Source organism: Geotrypetes seraphini, chromosome 16 (assembly GCF_902459505.1).
Source record: "Geotrypetes seraphini chromosome 16, aGeoSer1.1, whole genome shotgun sequence".
Classification (NCBI taxonomy): domain Eukaryota; kingdom Metazoa; phylum Chordata; class Amphibia; order Gymnophiona; family Dermophiidae; genus Geotrypetes; species Geotrypetes seraphini.
The window spans coordinates 42,966,975-42,990,736 of record NC_047099.1 but is presented as its reverse complement, the minus strand read 5'-3'; the positions used below and the strand labels follow the sequence as shown (position 1 = coordinate 42,990,736).

Here is a 23,762-nt window from a genome sequence, read left to right as displayed (position 1 = left end):
TAGCCTGAAGCTGTGGAAGAGAGGCTGGGACAAGAAAATAATAATAAAAAAAGCTGTACCAGTGCAAACAGGTCTCCACATGCAGAGATGATGCAAACTAGCTCCAGGCTGCACCTGCTATTATACTGGTGATGTCACCAAACGTGTATGTTCTTTTTCTGCCTTCATCTGCTGGTCAAGGGGTACAACCCACTTGTCTGGACTGGTCTAACTGGATATCCAGTATCTATTTACCTGTTACACCTTTCTCTGTACCTTTTCCATTCTTTCTGGAAATGGGGTGAATAGAATTATACACAATACTCAAGACATATATAAGTACATATGTTTTTGAGACCACCCAGATCTTCTCTAGAAGGGCAAGCGTTTGAATGTGAAGTTAACAAATTAATTTTGAGCACTCCTCTGTGAGGAGTAACCAGCTGGTGGAGCCAAGCCAGCATCCCAAATGGGATCCAGGGGGGAAGGATGCATCTTCTGTTCACAGGGAAGAGGAGAAAGAGGGTTGAGCGATAGCAAGAGAGAAGAAGAAAGTGAGAAGGCAGTAAGGACTACTAAGTGGAGGGGGAAGACTCACGAGAAAGAGAATGAAAGTGGGGTTGAGTATGAAGGAGGAGAGAGATGAGTGGGGAGCACTTATAGAAAAAATAAAACCTCACCAGGTACTCCCATTCTCCATAATTGTGTTAGTGGGGGTCAACGTACATGGCCAGGTGAGTACGAGTCCTGGAGGAAATTCTGGATCCCCTCAGAGGGTGTGACCTGAAACTTCATGAACTACATCACCACCATCTCTGCCTTTTTTGGTGTCTCTACCTACAAAGACAACAGTCTGATTCTGACCAATACACTACACTAGAAACTGACAAGCCCTGTACATTGGTCCCCTCTCCAATGCATTCATATGAATAAAAAAAAGATAGAGACATGCAGTACGTGCTTTTTCTCTTATTGACAGTCATAACTTTTTAAAATATAGTCTGTGTGTGTATGTGTATTCATTCTGGTTTTGAAGTATAGAGTTTTGTATAGATCGCACACAAAATCTGCTCATTCATATGTAATTAATTCAATCCTTTACTCCCAATGGGTCTTCCCTCTTTTCCTTTGTCTTCAACATTAGCCTCTGTTCTATAAGAAAGCTGGCACCCAAACAACATGGAAAGCCACCCAAGATCTGCTAATACCTTTGCTGCCTTTGTTCTGGCCCAGACAATTCATTTCTTAGTTTTTGGTAAGGTCAGAGAGCCTGGGTAAGGAGACAAGAAAAACTGGGTATCCTGAAAACCTAGCTAGCTGGGTGTCCTCCAGGACATTTGGGAACTACCATTTTAAATCAACAACACATAGAAACATGATGGCAGATAAAGGCCAAATGGCCCATCCAGTCTAGACCTTTACTTTTGAATGATCCATCTCTATACCTGTCTTAATATTAAACTGCAAAAAACCCAAAAGCCAAATAGACCAAAACTTTTTCAAAAAAATACAAAAATCAGAACACACACATATCACACAGGGGGTGCACCAATTTTATCAAATATTTTTTGTTTTAACGGGGTATCCTTGCAGTGATCACTGTAACATCAGAAACATTTTCCCCATTTCTAAGTACTAAAGTCAGTTAGTAATACTGACTGGATCCCTGTTGGCCGTTTCTCTGGCAGAGCGATTGATGCATGCAAACCCGACAGTTCATGGTGCACCGGGGAGGGGAAGGCCCGTCATTTTCCACGTACAGGCCTCGGAGCTGGAGGGACCATGCTTCCCAACAGGAAAGATGGACAGTAGGAGTTTTCCATTTTGTGTGGTTCCAGCTGTAAATAGGATCTAAAGTTTCCGCCCCCCCCCCAAAAAAAAACCCCCAAACTATTACTGAAACCTTTCTCAGAGGTAATAAAATGCTCGTGGACAATTCAGCTAGTTCAAAATGTACTTAAATATTTTGTTGAAGGCAAACATTCTTGCTTTCCTACATTTTGTTGGAATGCAGGGTTAGAACCACCAAATTATCATGCTCGTCTAGATCTTGTACATTTAGCTTTTTACAGACTGAATCACTTTGTCCTTGGACATTTTTAAGGAAGTAACCCTACTCCGACTTCCAGACAATGTCAGGAACTACGCTGACGGGAGACACACAGTAACAAAACGCAGGAAAACCCTCACGGTCCATCCAGAGCCTCACCCACCACTCCATGTAGGCCCATCATCCATGATGGTTGTGAAGCCAACCATGATGAGGCTGATACGTGGCGTACTGCTGACTAGTCAAGACAGCTTCCCCTCCCTCCGACAAAATGATCAACACATGGGAGTTGTCAAACCTTCACCTGTCCCTTGCCACGTGTGGGACATAGACCATGCTGGATTTGGCCACTCTTCTTTGTCTCTCGCCATGTGCGGGACACAAACTATACAAATCTGTCCAGCATTAGACTCCATTCTTCCATGCTAGATTTGGCCACCTCTTTGTCTCTCTCCATGTGTCAGACACAGATCATGCAGACCCTTCTCTGTCTTACAATTGTCAATAGTTGACCAGAGAGCGAGAGAGAGAAGCAGATCGAGGGCACATGGTGAAGTAAAAAAACAATGCAAAATCCAGAATTAGCAGATCTCAGCTTGCAACCTCAGAAGGCAGACTCTAAGGTCCAAAGTTGAGAAAGAGTCTGGAAGATGAGCAGAATAAGAGCATAGGGAGTCACAGCAATGGACAACTGAAGTCAATGCTTTTGGGTACCACCTTTGGTTCTCTGGCACCTATTCTGTTTCTGAGATTGAAAAATTTTACAGGACCAGAATATGGAAAGATCTTGTATTCTACTAGCTGGCATGGAACAGCCCTCTATATTTCTGTCTAATGTTTTATTCAACTGCTTTATTTTGTACAGGCATCATCTAGAAATGTGCTTGGTTAAAGCAACATTCCAGTTTCTACATAACCTACAGTAAAAGGATGAAAAAAATGGAGATGGGAGGTCCCAAACTAAGGTTATTTTAGTGAATGGGTTACAAGTGGGCATCACTGTCTAAGATAACTCAACTTTTCCCAGGGGAGTGGCCCAATTCTCCCAATGGGAAGGCCAGAGTTTCTGGTCTAACATGGTGTATCCTGCTTCAACCATGGGCTAGGTGAAAATGAGAGAACAAGCTGGGGAGGTAAGCTAATGCAGGTGAGAAAGGGAAATGCAGGAAGGGCAGAAGAGGCAGTGATGGAGATCGGCAGGTGCAAGCTACTTTCTTCAGTTCTCTCACACGGCTCAAAGGCTGCCCTTACCTGTTGCATTATTACGGTGCCCCTTGTATCTCTTGATATACTCTGCACCGTCGCTATGAGAAGAGTTGAAGAGGTAAATGTCCTCATCGTTGTAAGTAGTTAACAGTTCTATCAGCGGACAAAAGAGAGACAGAACAGCAATGACATCAAGACACTAAAAGAAGCCTATACTTCTGGTGGAATTCTGTATGTCATATATACAAATGGAACTCACCATTGCAACGCAAAAAGGTTATGTGAGTAAATTTAAGAAAGTCTGGGGACTGTTAACAGATTTTTGTAATGAATGATTAACTTTTCCCATGATAAGATATTTGATTAGAGGGGAAAAGGGGTGGGATTTTATTTCTGATTATTACATAATATATCAATATTTGAATGAATTCACAATAAAGATGATTTTATGTATTATTGAATTGGGAGGGAGGGAGGGATGGGGGATTATTATATTCAATAATAATTATATAAATTTAGATTTCTTACATAATATTTTAACATTATAGAATACTAATTTTCTAAAGAAATGTTAAATTTGATGCTAATATGTGAGTTAATCAAGTGTGTATCTCTAAGTTTTATATGAGTTTATTTGATACACTTGTTGTAACGTACGAAAATGAACAAAGAATTATAAAACAAATAAAAGAACCCTATACTGAATATTAAAGAGGATGGTTCATACATCAAGGTCTTTCTATGTCCTTATATGTGGCAAAGTCAAAGAAACTATGCCACACTTCCAATGCCCATAAGCAGAATCACTCACTTGGTTTCAATCTAAATGTCTACTTTCAACTTCTCTTTTTCATAGAAACAGTCCTGTACAGTATATGTGTAAGACTTGCCTTCAATGGAAGGTGGTGAGGGGAGATGCAGAGCAAAACTAGCACAGAAGGTTCTGCGATGAGGACTTGGAAGGGTAAAGATGGAAAATAAGGCTGACATGAAGGCCTATATCTATCATCAAGCTCTCTGGAGTGCAAAGAAATGCAGGGTTTTGGAAGGGTATCAGGAGAGAAGCGAGATCAGCAAAGCAGTTCATGACTTTGATTTTAACAAGTACAAATTGATATTAGCTCAACAAGCTTCACAGTGACAAGCTAAGACAAGACATCATATTTTACCCTAATTAGATCTGAAAATTCAAAAACTAATTAGAGCAGGCAAGAAAGTCTTTCCGCTTTCACTGAGGAGTGACAAGTGTCTACTAGCAGGAAGACAAATGGCTCCCGAGTTAGCAGAGAAAGAAAATCATCACCTTACCTGCTCCATCATAGCTGTACACGAGACAGGTAATGTTAGCCTTTGACTCACTGTTTACCTAATGGGAAGAAACACACACACAGTACTCTCAGCAATGAAAAGAAACAAATCACATTCTATTTAACAGTCACTATGGTCAGGAGCAATTTTGTATCAGTAGCTCTAGATCTTGCCTGTTTCTACTAAAAAGAGCCTCATTATAGGCCAGATGTACTAAGTTTTTCTCCCTTTAGCACATTTGGTCCCATCACTGTGCTGCTTACCAGATGATGAGGACAGAACTTTTTAAGGACGCCATTGTTTTCTTTGTCATCAATTTTCCGCTGATCGTAAATCCTTTATAACGAGAGAGAGAAAGCAGGTAAAGATAATTACATACCTGGGAAAAGAGTGAAACCACAGAACAAAAACTCAGCAGGAAGGAAACGCGTCAGAAACACAGCTCTCAAACAACACAGCCTGGGCCGTCAATAAGCAAAAGCTTTGGTGTAAGCTGTCTGATGAGGCCCAGTGATGTCATGTCCACACTGCAACTGTCAGCTACAAAGCACAGAAAAAATCCAAAGCAGAGCAGATCAGGGTGTGCTTTAATCTGGACAATTAAATGAGTCCAAAGCATGTTGTTAGGTAAGGCATACTAGAAACTGACTTCCACTGGTCATGTATATCATTTTTATTATTTTAAAAACTACTCTATACCCCTTCACCAGGATGAATAGCTGGGTAACCACCTATAATGCCCCTCTTTTCTTGCACAAAACAGATAAGGATTTGGGGGAAAGTGGCACAGCATCCAGATGATGTTGTAAAAGCTAGAAAAAAAAACCCATGAATCAAAAAGCGTAAAAAAACAAAAAACCCAAAATTCATTTACAGTCCCCATTGACCCCCCCACCCAAACTCCACAGTTGACATGCAAACAGTCACTTCTGTAGACAGTAATATATGGCCCTCGCTTGATACAGTTATGGGAAGAAAAAAGATTTCTGCAGCATTGATCTAGATTGACCTTGACTCAGGGTTAGACTTGATCTGGCCCATCCTAGCTCTGGAGAGAAAGGTGGAAAGGAAGAGACTTTAGAACCCAACCTTGTACTGGAGATACAATTATCTAACCCCAAGGAGGTCAAGGCAGGGTGCAGCAATCTTTTACCCAGTAAACACATGAAGAAATTATGTCTTACCCGATCATCCTTCCTTTAGTCCTACCAGACCAGTCTAGAACTTACAGACAGAGAAAAAGTAATTCTGTGTGATTTGCCACACACTGAATGATCAAGCAATGGCGCTCCCATTCAGACTTGCAGCCAAATGCTGTATCCGTCCATAACCTTCGTAACAAGGCACTGTTGCTCTAACACATAGTTTTTTCAAATGGATCAAGAGCTGCCTCAGAATCTGATAAGTTAGAAGAATTCCAAGTTAGAAGCACTTCAAACTGTAAACTGACAAGAAACAGGACGATAAAGCAGAATGGACCGAAATTGAGAAATGTTCAACTAGGGAGGGCTTCTGGACTGGTTTGATAGGACTAAAGGAAATAAAATGATCAAGCCAGACAATTTTTCCTTCTTTAGCATCCACACCAGATCAGTCCAGAAGCAGTTCCCAAATCGGGTGGGACTTTAAATCCTCCAGCTTACCTGTCCTAGGGGTTTTTGTGAGCTTAATAAGTTTCTAATGCTAGAGAGAAAGGGGAAAACCCTGAAATTCTTATCTGACTCTTGCAGCTCCAACCCTCACCAAACTCCTTACTCAAGGACCCCACCTCTGTCACTCTCCCCCCCCAGACTATGGCTGGTTCACAAAATTAACCTTGCGTTCTCAACAGAGCCACCTCCCCAAACCCCCCTCGGTCCTCGCCACCTTCTCTTCCCGGAAGAAACTGCACATTTTCTTTCCTCATCCAAACTCACCATCTGTTCCTCTAATTCCATCTCCACCCATTTACTTACCACTCTCTCCTATTGTCATCCCTTCTATCTGCCATATCACTCTCCACCACAACTGTGCCTGATGCCTTCAAACATGCCATTATTACACTACTCCTCAAAAAACCCTCACTAGACCCTACCTGTCCTTCCAGCTATCGTCTTGTCTCCCTCCTCCCCTTCTTATCTGAGCTACTTGAATGTGCTGTACACTGTTGTCATCTTGACTTTCTTTCATCTCAAGCTATCCTTGACCCACTTCAATTGGGCTTCTGCCCTCTTCATTCTACAGAAACTCTCCACAGCTTTTGACACAGTAAATCACCATATACTCATCGATACGCTGTCCTCGCTTGGAGTTCAGGGCTGTTATCTCATGGTTTTCTTCCTATCAAACATTGGGAGGGGCCTTAGGCTACTGAGCCAATCAGGGCCTTGGGCCCCTCCCCATGCATCACATGATGCACCGAGGTGGGAAGGCCATTTTGGATGGGTGGGCCTTGAAGCTGGAGGGATTGTGCTTCCCTCCTGCTTCCAACTTCTGAAAAAGGTACAGGGGGGAGGGGTGCTCGGTGGGGTATCCAGTGGCATGAGGAAGTGGGCATCCCTCCTGTCAATTTTCTCTTGCGTTGGGGGGGGGGATTGTTGGCATAGCAGGAGGGAAGTGGGTATCCCTCATGCTGATTTTCAGTGGTGCGGTGGGGGGGAGGGAGAGTCGCTCCCTGATGCCAGTATGTCGGGGAGGGCCATCATCAGTTGGGAAGGGGGCTTTTTTTTGCCCCGAACAGCTAAGTGGCAGGAGACTGCTTTGGGGCTTCCCCTGCTGGTTCTGCACATGTGTGAGAGTCAGTCTCACAGCTATCAATTGGATGGGAAAGTCAAGGATTACGACAAAACTCCGCACAAATCGTTTGCATGCAAAATTTTTAGTGCATCAATAGCTCTTTTAGAATCGGCCAAAAATCGGATTGCAGTGGACCCACGTGATTCTTACCGATCCTGTTTAGTGCCTCTAGCTCTGAGGACCAAGTAGCTGCTTTGCAAATATCTTCAATGGGAGTGGAACGTAAAAAGGCCACTGATGCTGCCATTGCTCAGACTGTGTGTCCCTCGAGCTGTAGCCCAGCTTGAGCATAGTAGAATTAAATGCAGGCCGCTAATCATGTGGAAATAGTTAATTTGGTTAGAGGCAGGCCTAATCGGTTAGGATCAAAAGGGATGAACAGGTCAGGTGAAGACCTGTGTGGCTTAGTCTTTTGTAAATAGTACGCCAAGGCACGCTTACAGTCCAATATATGAAGAACTGTTTCTCCAGGATGAGAATGAGGCTTTGGAAAGAAAACTGGCAATACAATAGATTGATTCAGGTTAAAATCCGTGACTACTTTGGGAAGGAATTTTGAATGAGTTCTGAGAACCAGCTTATGATGTTGAAAATCTGTAAACAGTGGGTCGCAAACAAGTGCTTGAAGTTCACTTACTCGACAAGCAGAAGTGACACAGATTAAGAAGACCACTTTCCAAGTAAGGAACTTCAGATGAGAAGATGCCAGAAGTTCAAATGGTGGCTTCTTCAGACTGCTGGAGATAAAGAATACTGGCTGACCAAGGAATAAGACATCCTGTGCGATTAGAGCTCCGTCTGATGCTCTATATCTCCACCTGCTGGTAGTCTCTAGAGTCAACTGCTACTGATGACAAGGAATTGCCAAATGGAACATAAAAATGTCTAGGGCCTGATCCACTGGAAACATATGGACCCAACGCGGCCCATGTTTCGACACTGTTGTCTTCCTCAGGGGTTCCTATAGGTGCTATAAGCAGGCTTGTGGATTAAATAAAACGATAGCTGCTTATAGGACCTATAGGAACCCCTGAGGAAGACAATAGTGTCCATATGTTTCCAATGATTCAGGCCTTAGCCATTTTTATGTGGATTATCTATTCGTTCCAATAAATCCTTCATTTTGGACATCAACTCTCCACAAGTCTTTTTGTTTTCTGGTTGCGTCCCCTTTTGTGGAGGGATCAGGGTCAACCTTCTTGTTGTAAGGAATTGGCAAATACATACAAGACAAAAAATCCCAAAGCCTTAAGGACCCCAAAGCACTGCTTGTAATTAGCCAGCCTCTGGGAGTTACCTCGCCAGCAAGGCTCTACAGAAAGAATCCCAGTTACCTCCAGGAGTATAGCAAGAATATCTCACCTTCAGTACCTTACAGATTGACCTTCAAGAGCCGTAGCAGTAAAAGGGGTGGGGGAGCCTTCTGAGTTTTTCTTCTCTCTTTCTCTCTTGGAGCTCTGTTCTATTGAGACAGTTTTCAACTGGGTCAGGAGGCACCTCAGACAAACAGCTCAAGAGCTGCACAGTCCATCCATCATCATCCACTGGAGACAGAAAAATACTGAGCATTCTAATGCTGCATGGTGCCTTTAAGGGGCAAATAGCACTGAACTACTTTGTTTCCCTGTCTCCATCCATGGGTCAACGGACATAACCCACAGGTTCTAGACTGATCTGGTAAGGATGCTAACGAAATAAACTTTAAAAGGGTAGCCATATTAGTCTGCTGCAACAAAATTGAGAGGCAGGTGGTATCTTATAGACTAACCAACTTTTTGAATTTAATTTAATTTTATATTTATATGAATAGAAAAAAAAAAAGAGGACTTAGCACTTAAAAAGGAAACCAACTAGACAGTTCAATAATACATACTTGAAATTCTGATCGAATATCAAACATTTAGAAGGATAATTTAACAGACAACAGGCTTCAATTTGTAAGACCCCAGGCTTGAAAAGCAAGATTCGTTGTCTCTCTTCTAAGTAGCCCTTGCCAAATCAGGAAATACCCACATTTGAAATTCACAAAAACGCTGGGTTCTATATTTAAACTACAATTTCAAAATCTTATGTAGGTCAGTAATCAAAATCTCTGCCCACAGAGGTAAAGTTTAAACTATCAACAGACACACATGAATTTCATAAACTACTCCTAACCCTGCTGGTGTAGTTATTGGAAGAAAAGCTCTACTCATTTGGAGTAGAAAAAATCATAAAAGCGTCAACACATCAGACAGACCATCCAATTTGGGAAAGTTAATCAAATACAAGTTGTTATGAAAAGAATTGTAATACTTCCTTAATCAAAGCAAAACATTCGATTCACTACGCATTCTTCTATTATACCCCAGTTAGCATATACAGTACTGAATAAATGCCAAATATTATATGGATGTTGAGGCCAATATTCAGCAGGGTACAATCTACTTGACAGCTAACGAACACTTTTCTGGTTAACTTTAGCCAACTTATCTGCTTAAGTCAGCCTCGCCGTGTTACTGAAACAGATAAAGTTACCATCTCTATCCTGTTAAATTTCTGCCTCTTCATGAGGGAAGCTTGGAAAAGAAAACTCATGTCTGCAATTATCTGCGTTATCCTATTCATTTCCTCCCCCTCATCATCGCTCGGACATGTTGCATCTGATCATATGGCCATTTGCATTCTGCCACTACGATGGCAGAGTTTTGACTGAATTGTGGTATACCAGATACTTAAATAAGTTAGCTACAGGATCTCCTAGCATATGGCACCCATAGGAGCCTAGCCAGCCTGTACGGTACCTGTGATGCAATCTGAAAATCAGCCTGACAGTAATAAAAGCCCACAAGAGTCAAGTCCTGCAAAGCACAATGTCTACATGTAATCTTAGCAAGGTCCACACTCACACAGCATTCTCCCCTTACCTGACAAATTGATCCCTCCCACCCACAGCAAACTGGTGGGTGTTGGCAGGATTCACATAAATCGTATATAGTCCTACTCGCTTCTCCTTCTCCTTTGTCACAACCAATTTCCTTCACATTAAACACAAAACAGAAAAGATTTTATTTCAGCTTCATTTCAATACATTTACAACTCATTTACCATATTGCAAACCTTAGATATTTTTCAATGATATCAATAAAAACATGTTTCACTCTAACTACAAAACAGAAGGTTCGTCCCCTTCCCAACCTGAGCCTAAGCAAGAGACCTGCAATATGATAGCAAATGAAATTGTATGCTTGGATATGGCATTCCCAAGCTTTCTAACCAAGAAATGACAGCAGATAAAGGCTTTATGGCCCATTCATATCATCTGCTCTATGCTTTCTTGAATTCAGTCATCTCCACCAGGAGCTTGTTCCACGCATCCACCACCCTTTCCGTAAAGAAATATTTCCTTAAATTACTTTAGATTCTACCCCTTCAGCTTTATCTTTCATTTGCAAGAGATCTGTCTCCTGTGAATTTATACTGCAGCGATATATAAATGTCTCAAATCGTATCTCCTCTTTTTTTTATTCTTTATTCATTTTTTAATCTTACAAGTGTACAAATAATAAAACATTTAAAATTAAATACATCACTTGAATTTCTTTCTAGTATAACATCAAATAAATAAATTTATTCCCTTCCCACCCACCCTTTCCTTTAGCATTCAATCAAAAATATATAAATATTCTTTACTATTGATTAAACCTATAGTAAAACTTTAATTCACCCTCCTCCCCCCATTTGCAAATATACTTTCAATAGAAAATGGTGTCTACTCATTACAGTAAGTCGTCAACGGCCCCCAGATCTTTTTAAATTTATTATAATACCCTTTTTGAATAGCAATTATGCTTTCCATTTTATAAATGTGACCTAACGAATTCCACCAGAAGGTATAATTTAATCTACTGCAGTTTTTCCAGGTCTGAGAGTCAGTCTTTATATGCTTTATGATGGATGACCACTGACCCTTTTAGAAGTCACTCTCTGGACAAACGTGCGGCCTCCAGAACTGGGGTCTTACCAGAGACTTATACAGAGGCACTATCGCCAACTTTTTCCTTCTGGTCATTCCTTAAGATGCACAGAAGTACTTCTCCTCCCAAATGGTACTGCTCTTTTTAACATTACATTTTAGTTGCCAATTTCTGGACCATTCTTCTACCTTGGCTAGATCCCTCCTCTTGCTATCTACACTAGCAGAGATGTCTACTCCATTACAGAGTTTTGTATCATTTGCAAAGAGACAAATTTTACCAGACATCCCTTCTATAATATCACTCACAAAGATGTTCAAAAGACATAGGCCAAGGGCCCATCACTCTGGTAATATCCTTTCCATCCGAGTGAACTCCATTTACCACTAACCTCTGGCTTCTTCCACTTAACTAGTTCCTAATCCAGTTAGTCCCTTTTCAGTCTAGACCATCAGCCACGTCATCAACAAATGCTTAAATATATTGTGAATGACCACCGTTATGCCTTCCTGGAAGGAGGGGGGTTGAGATATTGAAGGAAGTTGCCTCCTCTTTCCAATTAAATGCAATGGTTTCAACTTTTAACAAGGTAAAATTTAGGAATCAAACAAAATTAAAGGAAAATAAGGTAATACCTTTTTTATTGGACTAACTCAATGCATTTTAGGATTAGCTTTCGAAGGTAACCCTTTATTCTTCAGATAAGAAATAAGCAAACGATGATAAATAACAGTATGTAATTGATGAGGGGGATAAATTCTGACATGGTGTATTTGAGTTTAAAATGCTATAAATGCTGTTACACTTGTAAAGTTTTTAAAAAATGAATAAAAAATTGGGGAAAAAGAAGGCAGGTATACACACTTTATTTTTTTTTTATAATTCTTTATTCATTTTCATATTTTACATGAAGTGTACAAAATATTGAGTTACAACTAATGAATACACTATATCACTTTTATATCTATTACATAATATTCTGAACAAATTTTTTTTATCCCCTCTCCCACCCCCCACCCTTCAAGTACTTTCCAATCACCTTATACATATTGTATACCATATTATAACATGTTATGTAAAATTATTTTCACGTGTGCCATAAAGAAGACAAGAAAAAGAAGAAAAGAAGAAGATAAATCCTACTATTCATTCAGTATAATACTTTGTCAATGGCCCCCATATTTTTATAAATTTAGGATATGTCCCTCTTTGTATTGCTATTACTCTTTCCATTTTGAATATATGACAAATTGTATTCCACCAAAATGTATAATTAAGGTTACTATGATTCTTCCAGTTATTGGTTATATGCTGAATGGCAACCCCTGTCATGACTAGTAAAAGCTTGTTATTTTCTGGTGAAATTTGACTTTTTTTTCTCATCATCATTCCAAATAACACTGTATCATATGATATTGCTACATGATTTTCCATCAATTTATTAATTTGTGGCCAAATTGCATTCCAAAAACTTTTAATGTAGGGACAATGATACAGTAAATGATCCAACGTCCCAGGTTCCAGATTACAGTGCCAGCATTTATTGGACTTAGAACTATCTAATTTTTGCAAACGTGTAGGGGTCCAAAAAGCTCTATGTAATAAAAAGAACCAAGTTTGTCTCATAGATGCTGACACTGTACATCTCATTCTCCAAGACCAAATTAGTGGCCATTGAGATGCAGTAATTTGATGCTTAATCTCAATGCTCCAAATGTCTCTTAGACCATTTTTTGGTTTTTTATTCAAATATCCAGATATTAATTTATACCACAATGCGGCTTGATGCCCTAGGAAGTCTGCTTGGAAGCATAAGAACTCTAAACTATATTGATTATTCAATGTTTTCCATTCAGGGAACCCAACCTGAATGGCCTGCTTCAATTGCAACCATTTAAAACTTTGTTTTTTACTAAGACCAAATCTATGTTGCAATTGTGAAAATTCCAGCAGTTTACCTTCTGAAATAACATCATTCAGAGATCTAATGCCTGCAATAATCCATTCCTTCCAAAGGATTTGAGCTCCGCCAATTTTAATCTTGGAGTTTATCCATAAAGACTGATTAGTTGACTTGTTTATTGGGACAGGTGTTAATTTACTAATAAACCTCAACGTTTTCCAAGTATCCATTAATATCTTATTTTCTCTGTATCTTCTAGGCATGTTGATACTTGGAAGATGAACTAAATTTAGGGGAAACATAAGGCGTCATTCCAAATATAACCAATCCGGTGCATTATCTATCAGTTCTGGGAGGATCCAATACATACCCTGATGTAAAATATAGGCTTGATGGTACCTATAAAAATTTGGAAAATTTACCCCTCCCTCCTTAATTGATTTTTGCAAAGATACCAAAGCTATTCTATGCGTTTTACCAAGCCAAAGAAATTTCGTTAAAATGCTATTAAGCTTTTTATAAAAGGACCCCTGAAAATAAATAGGTATCATACTCATTTGGTAGCAAACTACAGGCAAGATCATCATTTTAATAGTTTGAACTCTCCCCCACCAAGAAAGATGTAACGGATTCCATTGCTCACATAACTCTGTAACTCTTTTCAATACAAATTTTTCATTTTCTTTTACTGTATCTTCAATTGTATTTTTAACTTGAATGCCAAGATATTTAAATCCTTCTTCTTTCCATATGAACGGAAAAGCGTCAAATAATCCTTTTACACAATGAACATTTAAAGGTATAAGTTCAGACTTACTCCAATTAATTTTATAACCTGAAAATTTGCCAAACATATCAATTAATTCCAATAGACAAGATAAGGTAGACTCTGGATTCCTCAAATAAAGTAAAATATCATCCGCATAAGCCGAAATTTTATATTCCATATCAGAATATGGAATACCCTGTATCCCCCTTGCTTGCTGTATTGCTAACAATAAGGGTTCTAATACAACATCAAATAACAAAGGAGATAAAGGACAACCTTGTCTAACTCCCCTCTGCAATTGAAAACCATCAGATATCATATTATTAATATTTAATCTTGCAATCGGGAAGCTATACAATGTTTTTACCATTTGTATAAATCCAGAACCTATACCAAACCATTCTAAAGCCTGATACATAAAATTCCATTCTACCCTATCAAACGCTTTTTCTGCATCCAAGGAAACTGTAAAAGCCGGTTCATCCATTTTTTTTGATAAATTTAACATATGAAACAATAATCTAGAGTTATTAGAGGAATGTCTTTTAGCAACGAAACCCGTCTGATGCGTGTCTATAATATGTGGGAGAGCTTTGGCTAATCTCAAAGCCAAAATTTTCGCCAAAAGTTTATTATCCACATTTATTAAAGATATAGGCCTGTAGTTCGAAACCAAAGTAGGATCTTTATTTGGCTTAGGCAAAACAATTACTATTGATTCAGCCATAGTACCTTTAATATCACCTTTTATAAGTTGTGTCTGATATAAATTTAGTATATATGGGGAAAGGACATTTTGAAATGTTTTATAGAATTCTACTGTATAACCATCACCACCTGGAGCGGATCCAACTCTAAGAGATCTCAACGCTGTTTCTAATTCTTTTAATGATATAGGTTCATCTAAACTCCGTTTTATATGATCAGGAACCTTAGGTCCAATAATTAAATCTAAAAAATTTTTACCATCTTTTTGCCTCTCCAAATAAGGCTCGGAAGAATACAGGTCCTTATAAAATTTTAGAAATTGCTTTAAAATTATATCCGTTTGATTGGTTATTATACCATTATCATCTTTTATCCCATTAATGTTAGTTCTTCTTTTTTTTGCTTTAAGATAATTTGCCAATAATCTTCCCGCCTTATTAGAATTTCCATAATACATTGTCTGTTTGGAAAACAAGTCTCTTCTTATCATTTTTGAAGCTAATTCGTTATATTTACCTTTTGCTTTCAAAAGAGCTTGTAATACATCATGTTCCCATTTGCTTACCAATTTAGTTTCTAGTATTTTAATTTCTTTTTCTAACTCTATATACTATTTTTTAATCTGTTTCCTAACAAAAGCCGAATATGATATAATATGACCTCTCATAGTCGCTTTAAAAGCGTCCCATACATTTTCAATAGATGTATCTTCCACTAAATTAATTTGAAAGAAATCACTAATTTGTGTTTTAAAATTTTCCAAAAATTTTTCATCCACAAGCAATGCATTATCAAATCTCCAAAGAGGTCTTCTATTTTCTAATTGATCTAATTGTAAATCTAGCCATACTCCCGCATGATCCGAAATGATAATGGGATCAATGGAAGCCTTAATCACTTGCTGCACCTTATGTGATGAAATAAAAATATAATCTATTCTTGAAAATGATTTATGAACCTGTGAACAAAATGAAAATTCCTGATCATTAAAATGAAGAATACGCCATATATCCTTCAAATCACATGATTGAACCAAATTATCTAAACCTAAAGATTTTATACTTTTACCTGGTTTTTTATCCATTAATGGATCCATTACAGCATTAAAATCTCCAGCCACCACTAAATTAGAAGCAGCCAGTGGTAACAACATACTCTGCAATTTTTTAAAGAATTCTGATTGATTCGAATTAGGGGCATATATATTGAACAACGTCAGGGCATTATTTCCCATACTTATATCAACATGTAGCCATCTTCCATGTGGGTTCGAATTTACTATCTTAAAATTGGCCATACACTTTTTATTTATAAGAACTGCTACTCCTGCTTTTTTACCCTCTGCTGGAGCAAAAAAACATTCTTTCACCCACCCACCCGTTAGTTTCTGTGATTCCTTTATATTAAGATGGGTCTCCTGCAGACAATAAACATCCGCGTTTTGCTTCTTTAAAAATGATAATACCTTTTTCCTTTTGATTACATGATTCAGGCCATTGACATTAATAGAAAATATCTTAAAAGACATAATATATTTTATACTCCTCATCATAATCTTCCTCTTCCTTTCTTCCATAACTAAGATCTAAAAAACTTCTCCCCATGGCACACATTCTTACCTCTAAATTACCCAATCCCTTATTAATCTTTTCCTTAATCATCCTAGTAATATCTTTAATACCCACCTTCTTCCCACCCCTCCCTCCCCAATATAATGACTGCTTAAGGACACACATTGGACAGTAATCCCAACTTCCCCCCTGCCCCCCCAGGCAACCAATATTTATTAATAACCCCTTTATCCTTTATTGAGACAAACTCACTACCTCTCCACAATATATCTAATTATATCTCTCTTCTTTTTCCATTTTAAAGTAATTAATTTCTCTATCTATTATTTAACCTTTAGTCACATAACCATATTTATTTCCTAACATTCCATTAATGCATTTTTATCATTTCACCAATCTTTAATTCATTCCCCCAACATTTTATTTCATTCAAGAAAATTCTATCATAGTCATATATTTAATAAAAAGTATCATTTTCCTATATCTTATATTATCTAATCCATCTTCTCCTATCCTCCTTTAAATATCCAACAACAAATATCCATCTCTTCATATATTTCTGTTAAAAAAAAAAACTTCAATTTTATAAGTTTTTATCCCCTATTTGTATTTAAACATTTGTATTTCATTTTCAAAATATTTTTTTTTCCCTTTTTCCCCCCTTTTTATATTTCCTCTTCTCCAAATTAAATCCAATCTTTTTAAAACTATATTATCACATCAATCTTTACATTCCTTCAGCTACCAATAAATTCTTATGTATCTTTCTTTTATATTATTCATTTTCCTTTCCTTTACTTGCATTTAAATATCATATAACTTGTCCTTTCTATCATTAGTCCATTCTGCAATCTTTTCCTTATTGTCCTTTCATTCTTTACTTTCTCCTTTTCTGACATTAAATAAACTGAACTTTCATATTTATTTCTTATCTCCATCCATCCACTCTTAAAGACTTTTGACTGCCAATTGTCATTCTTTTTTTTTTTTTTATAATATCCTTTTAGTCTATCAATCCTGCTTTCTTCTTCTTCACATCTATTTATTTTCCTATTCAGTCTTCACTTTTCCTTTTGTGTTAATTTGTCCAGTCCTTTAATCCTTCTTGTTCATTCTTTACTCCAACCATCCATCTTTCAGTCTAATAACTTCACTTTAATGTCTTTCCAGTCTATCCTTCTTTCTTCTTTACATTCTTTTTCACTTGTCCATTTTTATTTCCTGTTCTTTGTTGCATATTCTTCTTTTTCCAACAAACTAAAGTCCCATAGTTCTTTATATTTAATTTTTTGTTCAATATCCACCAATCCAGTCTTAGTATTTATCCCTTCATTTCAACACCCATTGTGCTAAAATGACATAGGTTCTGATTTTGAAAGAAAGGTCTTTAGTTTTTCCGGATCCACAAAATACAAAGATTTATCCCCACAAGATACCCTCATTTTTTCTGGGTAATATAACCCATACTTATATCCTTTTTCCTTTAATTGAGATCTCAGCTCAAGGAATTTCTTCCTAATATTTGCTGTATTTTTAGCAAAGTCTGGTAAAAACCATATTTTGGATCCTTTATAGTTTAAGTTTTTATCTTTTCTATTGCTTGCTGGTATCTTAACATCTTGAATATTAATGGTCTTGGTCTCCCTTGATTTTCCAGACTCTTTATTGGAATCCTGTGCGCCCGTTCTATTTCCAAAGGCTGTTTGAAATCCAACTGCAATAATCTAGGAATTAAATTTTCTAAAAACTGTATTGCATTTTTCCTTCCAAATTTTCCTGTATTCCAAAAAGTTTTATATTCTTTCTTCTTCCACGGTTTTCGTAATCTTCCAGCTGACTTTTCAATTGAATTATTTCCAAACTGTCATTTTTGCATCTTTTTCCTTTAACTTCTAACTCTGTTGTTCTTTTATTAGCTACTTCCATTTGTCTGTGTATATTCAGGATTTCTTCCTTCAGTTCTGCCATATTACTCACAGTCTCTGTCAGCTTTTGTTTGATTTGCCTCAGTTCCCCCATAACTTCAGCTTTGCTTAACTCCTCTGATACATCAGCAGGAAGCGGAACCTTACTCGGGGTAATTTGATCCTGCTTCTGCCTTTTCACAGCCCCTCCGGTTTCACTCTTACTCTGTCGGGTGCTCGCCATGCTCCCGCTGTCCTCTCCGATGTTTTCAGCCGAAAACAGTTTAAAAGGAAATCTTTATTTATCCAACGGTTGCCCAGGTAAGAGGAGCGCTGCAATCACACGACCATTTTGTGTGCACGCTAAGCCACGCCCCCAGGTATACGCACTTTAAAAAAGGAAACTTGAATTACAATAACCCACAGGATGGAAATCGTGTGCTGCTATAAAGCATTTGGAGTTGATTAGTTTTATCCCAGGACAGTCAACTCAAAATTCTCTCTTTGGCCTTTCACCACCATTACATAGAGTGGGAGAGTTTTCACGAGAGTTCACTAGGATTACAACCACTTAGGCAGTCTCCATTTTTTTCACTTTAGTTGCTGTCACGTTTATTGAAAAGAATACACACTGAGAAGGAAGATAATGAAGAAGAAACGTTGATTTTTATGTTCTGTGGAGTTTTTTGTACAGACCTATGATGCCTTGTGAGTCCAGGAGCCAAGCCAATGAGGTCTGTTTTTTCTCCGCTTTGCACTTTATTATTTAGTTGGCTCAGTTATGGAATAATAGTTTCACATCAGCACGTTTATATTGAGTATAATTTACATTGACTATGTCTGCGTTCGGAGAATCTGGTGTATTCACACTCCTGCTAACTGCACCATCTCAGGGGAGTTGCCAAGTGGCATGTGCCTACACTTCACTTTTAACAATGATACTAACATTTTTTGCCTGCTTTGGATTCATAGGGTTACGAGTTAATTGAGGGGGAAGCATACCTTTTGCCAAATGTTTGATGGAAAGGAACCAGCACCATTCAAGTATTTATAAATTACTGCAGATTATTGCATGGCAAGCTTCCCACTCACACCTGATCCTTCTGCACACAACAGGAAACTGCATGTACTTACGAAGCAGGTCGATCTTGTCTGAGATCAATGGTGAAGACCACGGCATCTTCCCCTGCAGACAGGAAAGTGCATGGAGAATCCGGTTCCAGGGCCAGCTGTGAAAAACATGTAAAATGTTGGGGGTGGGGTAGGGGGAATACATTTAAGTCAGAAGGAAATATGCAAAATCCAGTGCATGCCTAAGAAAAGATTGAGCTTTACTCTGCTGATGTTTTGGTCTCTTCCCTGATATCTCCCTTCAGTTATTCATGTTCTATTCAAATTTGATGGGGGGTGGGTGGGGGGACTGGCCGTGGTGCTGTCACCTCTTCAGTTGTCTGTGATGTCATCCCACACAGCCCTTTTTGAGACCTCCATTATTCCTGCTTTGAGTTTCCCAATGTTTCTCTTTAGCTATTTATATTCTTTTCAATATCTTGGGAGTACCAGAGTGCAGGTAAACATTTATTTCTAGTGACAAAATAACGCATCCCAATTGTATAGGGTGGTATATAAAGTCCCTGAATGGAACAGAAAGTTGTAAGACTCTTCCTGGCAGCTACTGAGACGGGAAAAGCACAAGTTTTATGGAACGGCCTCCTCTCATAGTCAAATCTTTCTATTCAAAGACGCTTTTAGGCAATTCAGAACCACACACCATGAATTGCCCGCTTTCCTTCTCTTCTTTCCTATCACAACACTCTCTCATTATGTCCTTCTTAAGCTTCTCTCTTTCCTATTGATTTCATATGCCCCCTTTGTTTTTTATCAAGATGAAAATAAACTTGAATTTTCAAGTCACAACCTGGTTGGCTTTCAGCCTAAATCGACTGTGGAATCCAAGACACTCTAGTACAGTTAGCATTTGGCCTCTCAAGCCTTCCAAAGTGATTTGGGCCAGGCACTTACCTTGTGGGAGGCGCCTTTATGCTGTGCCACTCGCTTGGTGTTCTTGCAGCACTGTGTGGCAGAGAGTTCAGCCACCCGGACCTGTCCATCCCGGGCACACATGGCCAAAGTGGAGTCACCGCTGTTTGGAAGGAACTTTGCCTGGGATAACATCAGAGAATAAGATCAAAGATTTCCCTGCAGGACACAAACCACCCCTGTCCCTCCCCCCAAACCTGCAAGTTATTCTTTTATGCATCAAGGCTAATATGCTATTCACTGTTGCCCAAGGTGATCTAGCTACTGGGTTTATGACAAAAATTACATAAGAGGTTTCTCCATGCTACATAGATGCACAGATGTGGAAAAGATATAGGCGTCAGGCCAAAGGAAAGAGAAATAATGTCTCCACATTTCCCTCTCTTTGGTATGTTTTCCTTGTTTCCATTAGAATTGCATTTCTTTATGTTCAATTTCCTTCTTTTCCCCATCTCCCTCCAGGAACCCTTCATCTTTCCTTCCCCAAATTCTCCGAACATACAGTCTCTCTTCTATCAGGTGCCAAGCCCAGTTTTTTAAGTAGCAAGGCGACCTGGCTTTGGCAATTTTTCCAGCCCTGGGACAGATCTTGCCACTAAGCAGCAAGAACAGACTAGAGCAGATGTTTCAAAGATGGTTCCTGAAAGCCACAATCGAGTCTGGGTTTCAATTTAGACAAGATGCATCAAAATCTTTCTGAAGAATATTCGTTTAAACATCCTGAGGCCAAAGCCTTGCAGATCAGGCGAGCCTCTTGATATCCTCTCGGATTCTCTTTTTTTAACAGGACTTCCACAGACCTTTGATCCATGAGAGGGAGCAACAACTCCTTACAGCAAAGCTACAGAGCTAATAAAATCAACCAGGCATATGTATCTCTCGATATAATGGACACATTTTTAAAAATCCCATTTAGCAAGCAATTAAGATTTACTCTTTATCCATTAAAAATATAACCACCCTCTTCCATGACACATTGGTACGGTGAAAGCACGCGTGTATGTGAGGGAATCTCTAATCTCCAAATCTACCAAGAAAATCAAAGAGTGGGCATAGAATTAAAAATAATCACAACATCATTTGAGAAAGTCTTGCATTTTTGAAACAATGAAAGAAGTTTCTTCACCAACGATTCTCTTCTCTGCTGACAGAGAGAATCAGCTTCAAAAAACATAAATTACCAATACTATGAGAATTCTGATTGAAAAATTAGTAAGAAACCCCTTTTGTACCCAGCACAAGGATGACACCTGTAAAACAAAACTGGATGCACGTTTGCACTTTATATTTCTATATTTATTTAATGCTATCAGCCAAATGTACAGGGCAGGGTTTATTTAGACCTTTGGGTCTGGCGTTAGTCACCTGCTCATTCGTAGGGACAATTGAGCCCATATTCAATTACTGAAAATTCTAAAGTTTAGTTTTGTATTGCAGGTGTCATCTTTGTGCTGGGTACAAAAGGGGTTTCTTACCAATTTTTCAATCCGAGAGAATCAGCCATACTACTGACAGCCCCTGAATGGAGTCTCTATTAGGCACAAATTAGGACACCCCAGGAAAGTGATGTAATTGCAGGTAAACAACAAAACTTTTTCTTGATTTACTCACGAAAACGTGCATTCTAAGTGACACCCCCACATATCCTCCCACTCAGGGCTTGACCTTCCATCTGGGATTTTTCTAGTCAATATTCAGAGGCATTAGTCAGATAACAGCACTTTGGCACAATCTGGATAGCACTAGGGCAGTTCCGAACTCATCCAGATAGTGACAATATTCAATTCATTCTCCAGATAATTTAGGACAGCAAATAAGGCTACCCTAAATTATCTGCCTTCTAGATGCAATATTGCTGCTATCCAGCTAAGTTCTCGTACTGAAAAGCACCAGTCACTATCCAGATACTGATGCTGAAGATCTGGATTTTTTTTTACTGCAGATGATACTAACATGACGTGACTTGTTATATATACTCAAATATGAACCTGTCTAAATATAAACCAAGATAACATTTTCCCCTAAAAAAGGGGACATGTTAACTTGAATACAAACCAAGCATTTACATTTCTCCCCTCCCCGGTGGTGTCACCCCCCCCCCCCTGAATCTAAAGAGCTCCCACTTACTACCCTTCTCAGGCCTACCATACCACCCCCCTAGTGATCTAATGGTGTGCTGGGGCACTCTGTAGTGAAAAATGGCTGCTGTGATTTCCAACAGGAGTCTCACAAGATTGCCACTGGAGGTCATGGTAGCTATGTTGGGGTTAGAGCTGGTATGGGCAGCCCAAAAATCTCAGTTTATATATGAGTATACATGGTACGCACCCTATGCGTCAGCCTTCAGAAAAGCCTCACCTGAAAAACATTGCTTTTGTGACCGCTCTCAAACTCCAAGACAATCTGTTTCCGGATCCAGTCCCAGACCACCACTTTGAGGTCATCGCTGCCGCTAGCCAACCAGGTACCACGCTGATTAAAGTGCAAGGTGTTAACACAGCCATTGTGTCCCTGCAGGCCATGCTGGAGACGGAAGCGCTGCACGAAGCCCCTGGCACCACAGGCTTCATACACAAAGCGTGTGTGGGATCCCATCTGTCTCTTTCGCAGGGCATGCACTGCCCGCCAACGAGGAGTGGGAAGTGCTGTTGTCTCTGACACTACCCAGTCCTCTAGCGCCCGCTCATCACCAGAAGAATCCTGATCACGATTGGCACGCTTGCGTAGGGCACGTTTCCGAGACCGTACTTCCTCTAATTCCTCTTCCTCCTCATCCTCTTCTGAATGTGATGGGTCATTGCCCCGGTTCTCATCATTGATAGAGTAATGACCAGTGTCATCCATGCTGTCCGAGTCCTTCTCTTCCCCTGAGCTTTCCGTATCTGTGTCCTGGCTCTCTGCACTTGTGCGATTGGGCCCCCCCACATCGTCACCAGTGAAGCTCAGGCTAAGATCGGAAGCTTCCACTTCAATGCCCGAGGAGGTCTCTTTCCCTTCCTCAGCTCCAGACATGTCTTCCGGACTACTGGACAAACTTCCTGCCCATAAATAAAACAAAAAAGAAACAAATTAGCAGGAATCAGCAGAGACATAAATAGACAGTTTGGATGGACCATCATCTATGTGACGATTCTGTCTCCAGCATCTTCTAATTTTCCTTCCATTCTGACAATCAAAGGCCTAACTGTTCCCGCTGTAAATGACAGATAAACTGACACCCGCACTTTCTCTCCCACCCCCGCATATCTTTTATTGATCTCTGAATCTGATTGCTACTATTACTCTCTGATATGTCCCGAGCATGGTCAAATTCTGTTACAGAACTACCGTATACACTTGAATATAAACCAGGATTTTGGGGCCCAAAAATTGGGGTCCCGGTTTATATTCAGGCTAGCAGTTTATTTTGCAGGGCTCTGTACCCCGTCCACCCCTCCCTGCCTTGTCCATCGTACCTCCTCTGCCGCTGGAATCCCTGGTGGTCCAGAGGTGTAGCAGGCAGGAGCAAGCTTTCCGTGCTCCTGCCCCGCTGCTAACCCGGTCGGTCGCTGCTGCGAGTTCTGGCTTCAGCTGCTGAGAGGTACCGAGCAGGA

General features: G+C 39.4%; 1 protein-coding gene across 1 annotated transcript in view; it reads right to left on the bottom strand.

Annotated features, from left to right (window-relative positions):
- Nucleotides 1-23,762, bottom strand: part of DCAF8 (DDB1 and CUL4 associated factor 8) — a 40,117-nt gene that overhangs the window by 11,078 nt on the left and 5,277 nt on the right. Inside the window, exons 4-10 of the mRNA XM_033924983.1 lie at nucleotides 22,528-23,207; nucleotides 20,152-20,292; nucleotides 19,264-19,358; nucleotides 10,225-10,335; nucleotides 4,807-4,879; nucleotides 4,544-4,601; nucleotides 3,281-3,388 (exon numbers count right to left, since the gene is read on the bottom strand). Coding sequence (XP_033780874.1) covers nucleotides 3,281-3,388; nucleotides 4,544-4,601; nucleotides 4,807-4,879; nucleotides 10,225-10,335; nucleotides 19,264-19,358; nucleotides 20,152-20,292; nucleotides 22,528-23,207 — 1,266 coding nt within the window. The remainder of the gene's footprint in view (nucleotides 1-3,280; nucleotides 3,389-4,543; nucleotides 4,602-4,806; nucleotides 4,880-10,224; nucleotides 10,336-19,263; nucleotides 19,359-20,151; nucleotides 20,293-22,527; nucleotides 23,208-23,762) is intronic.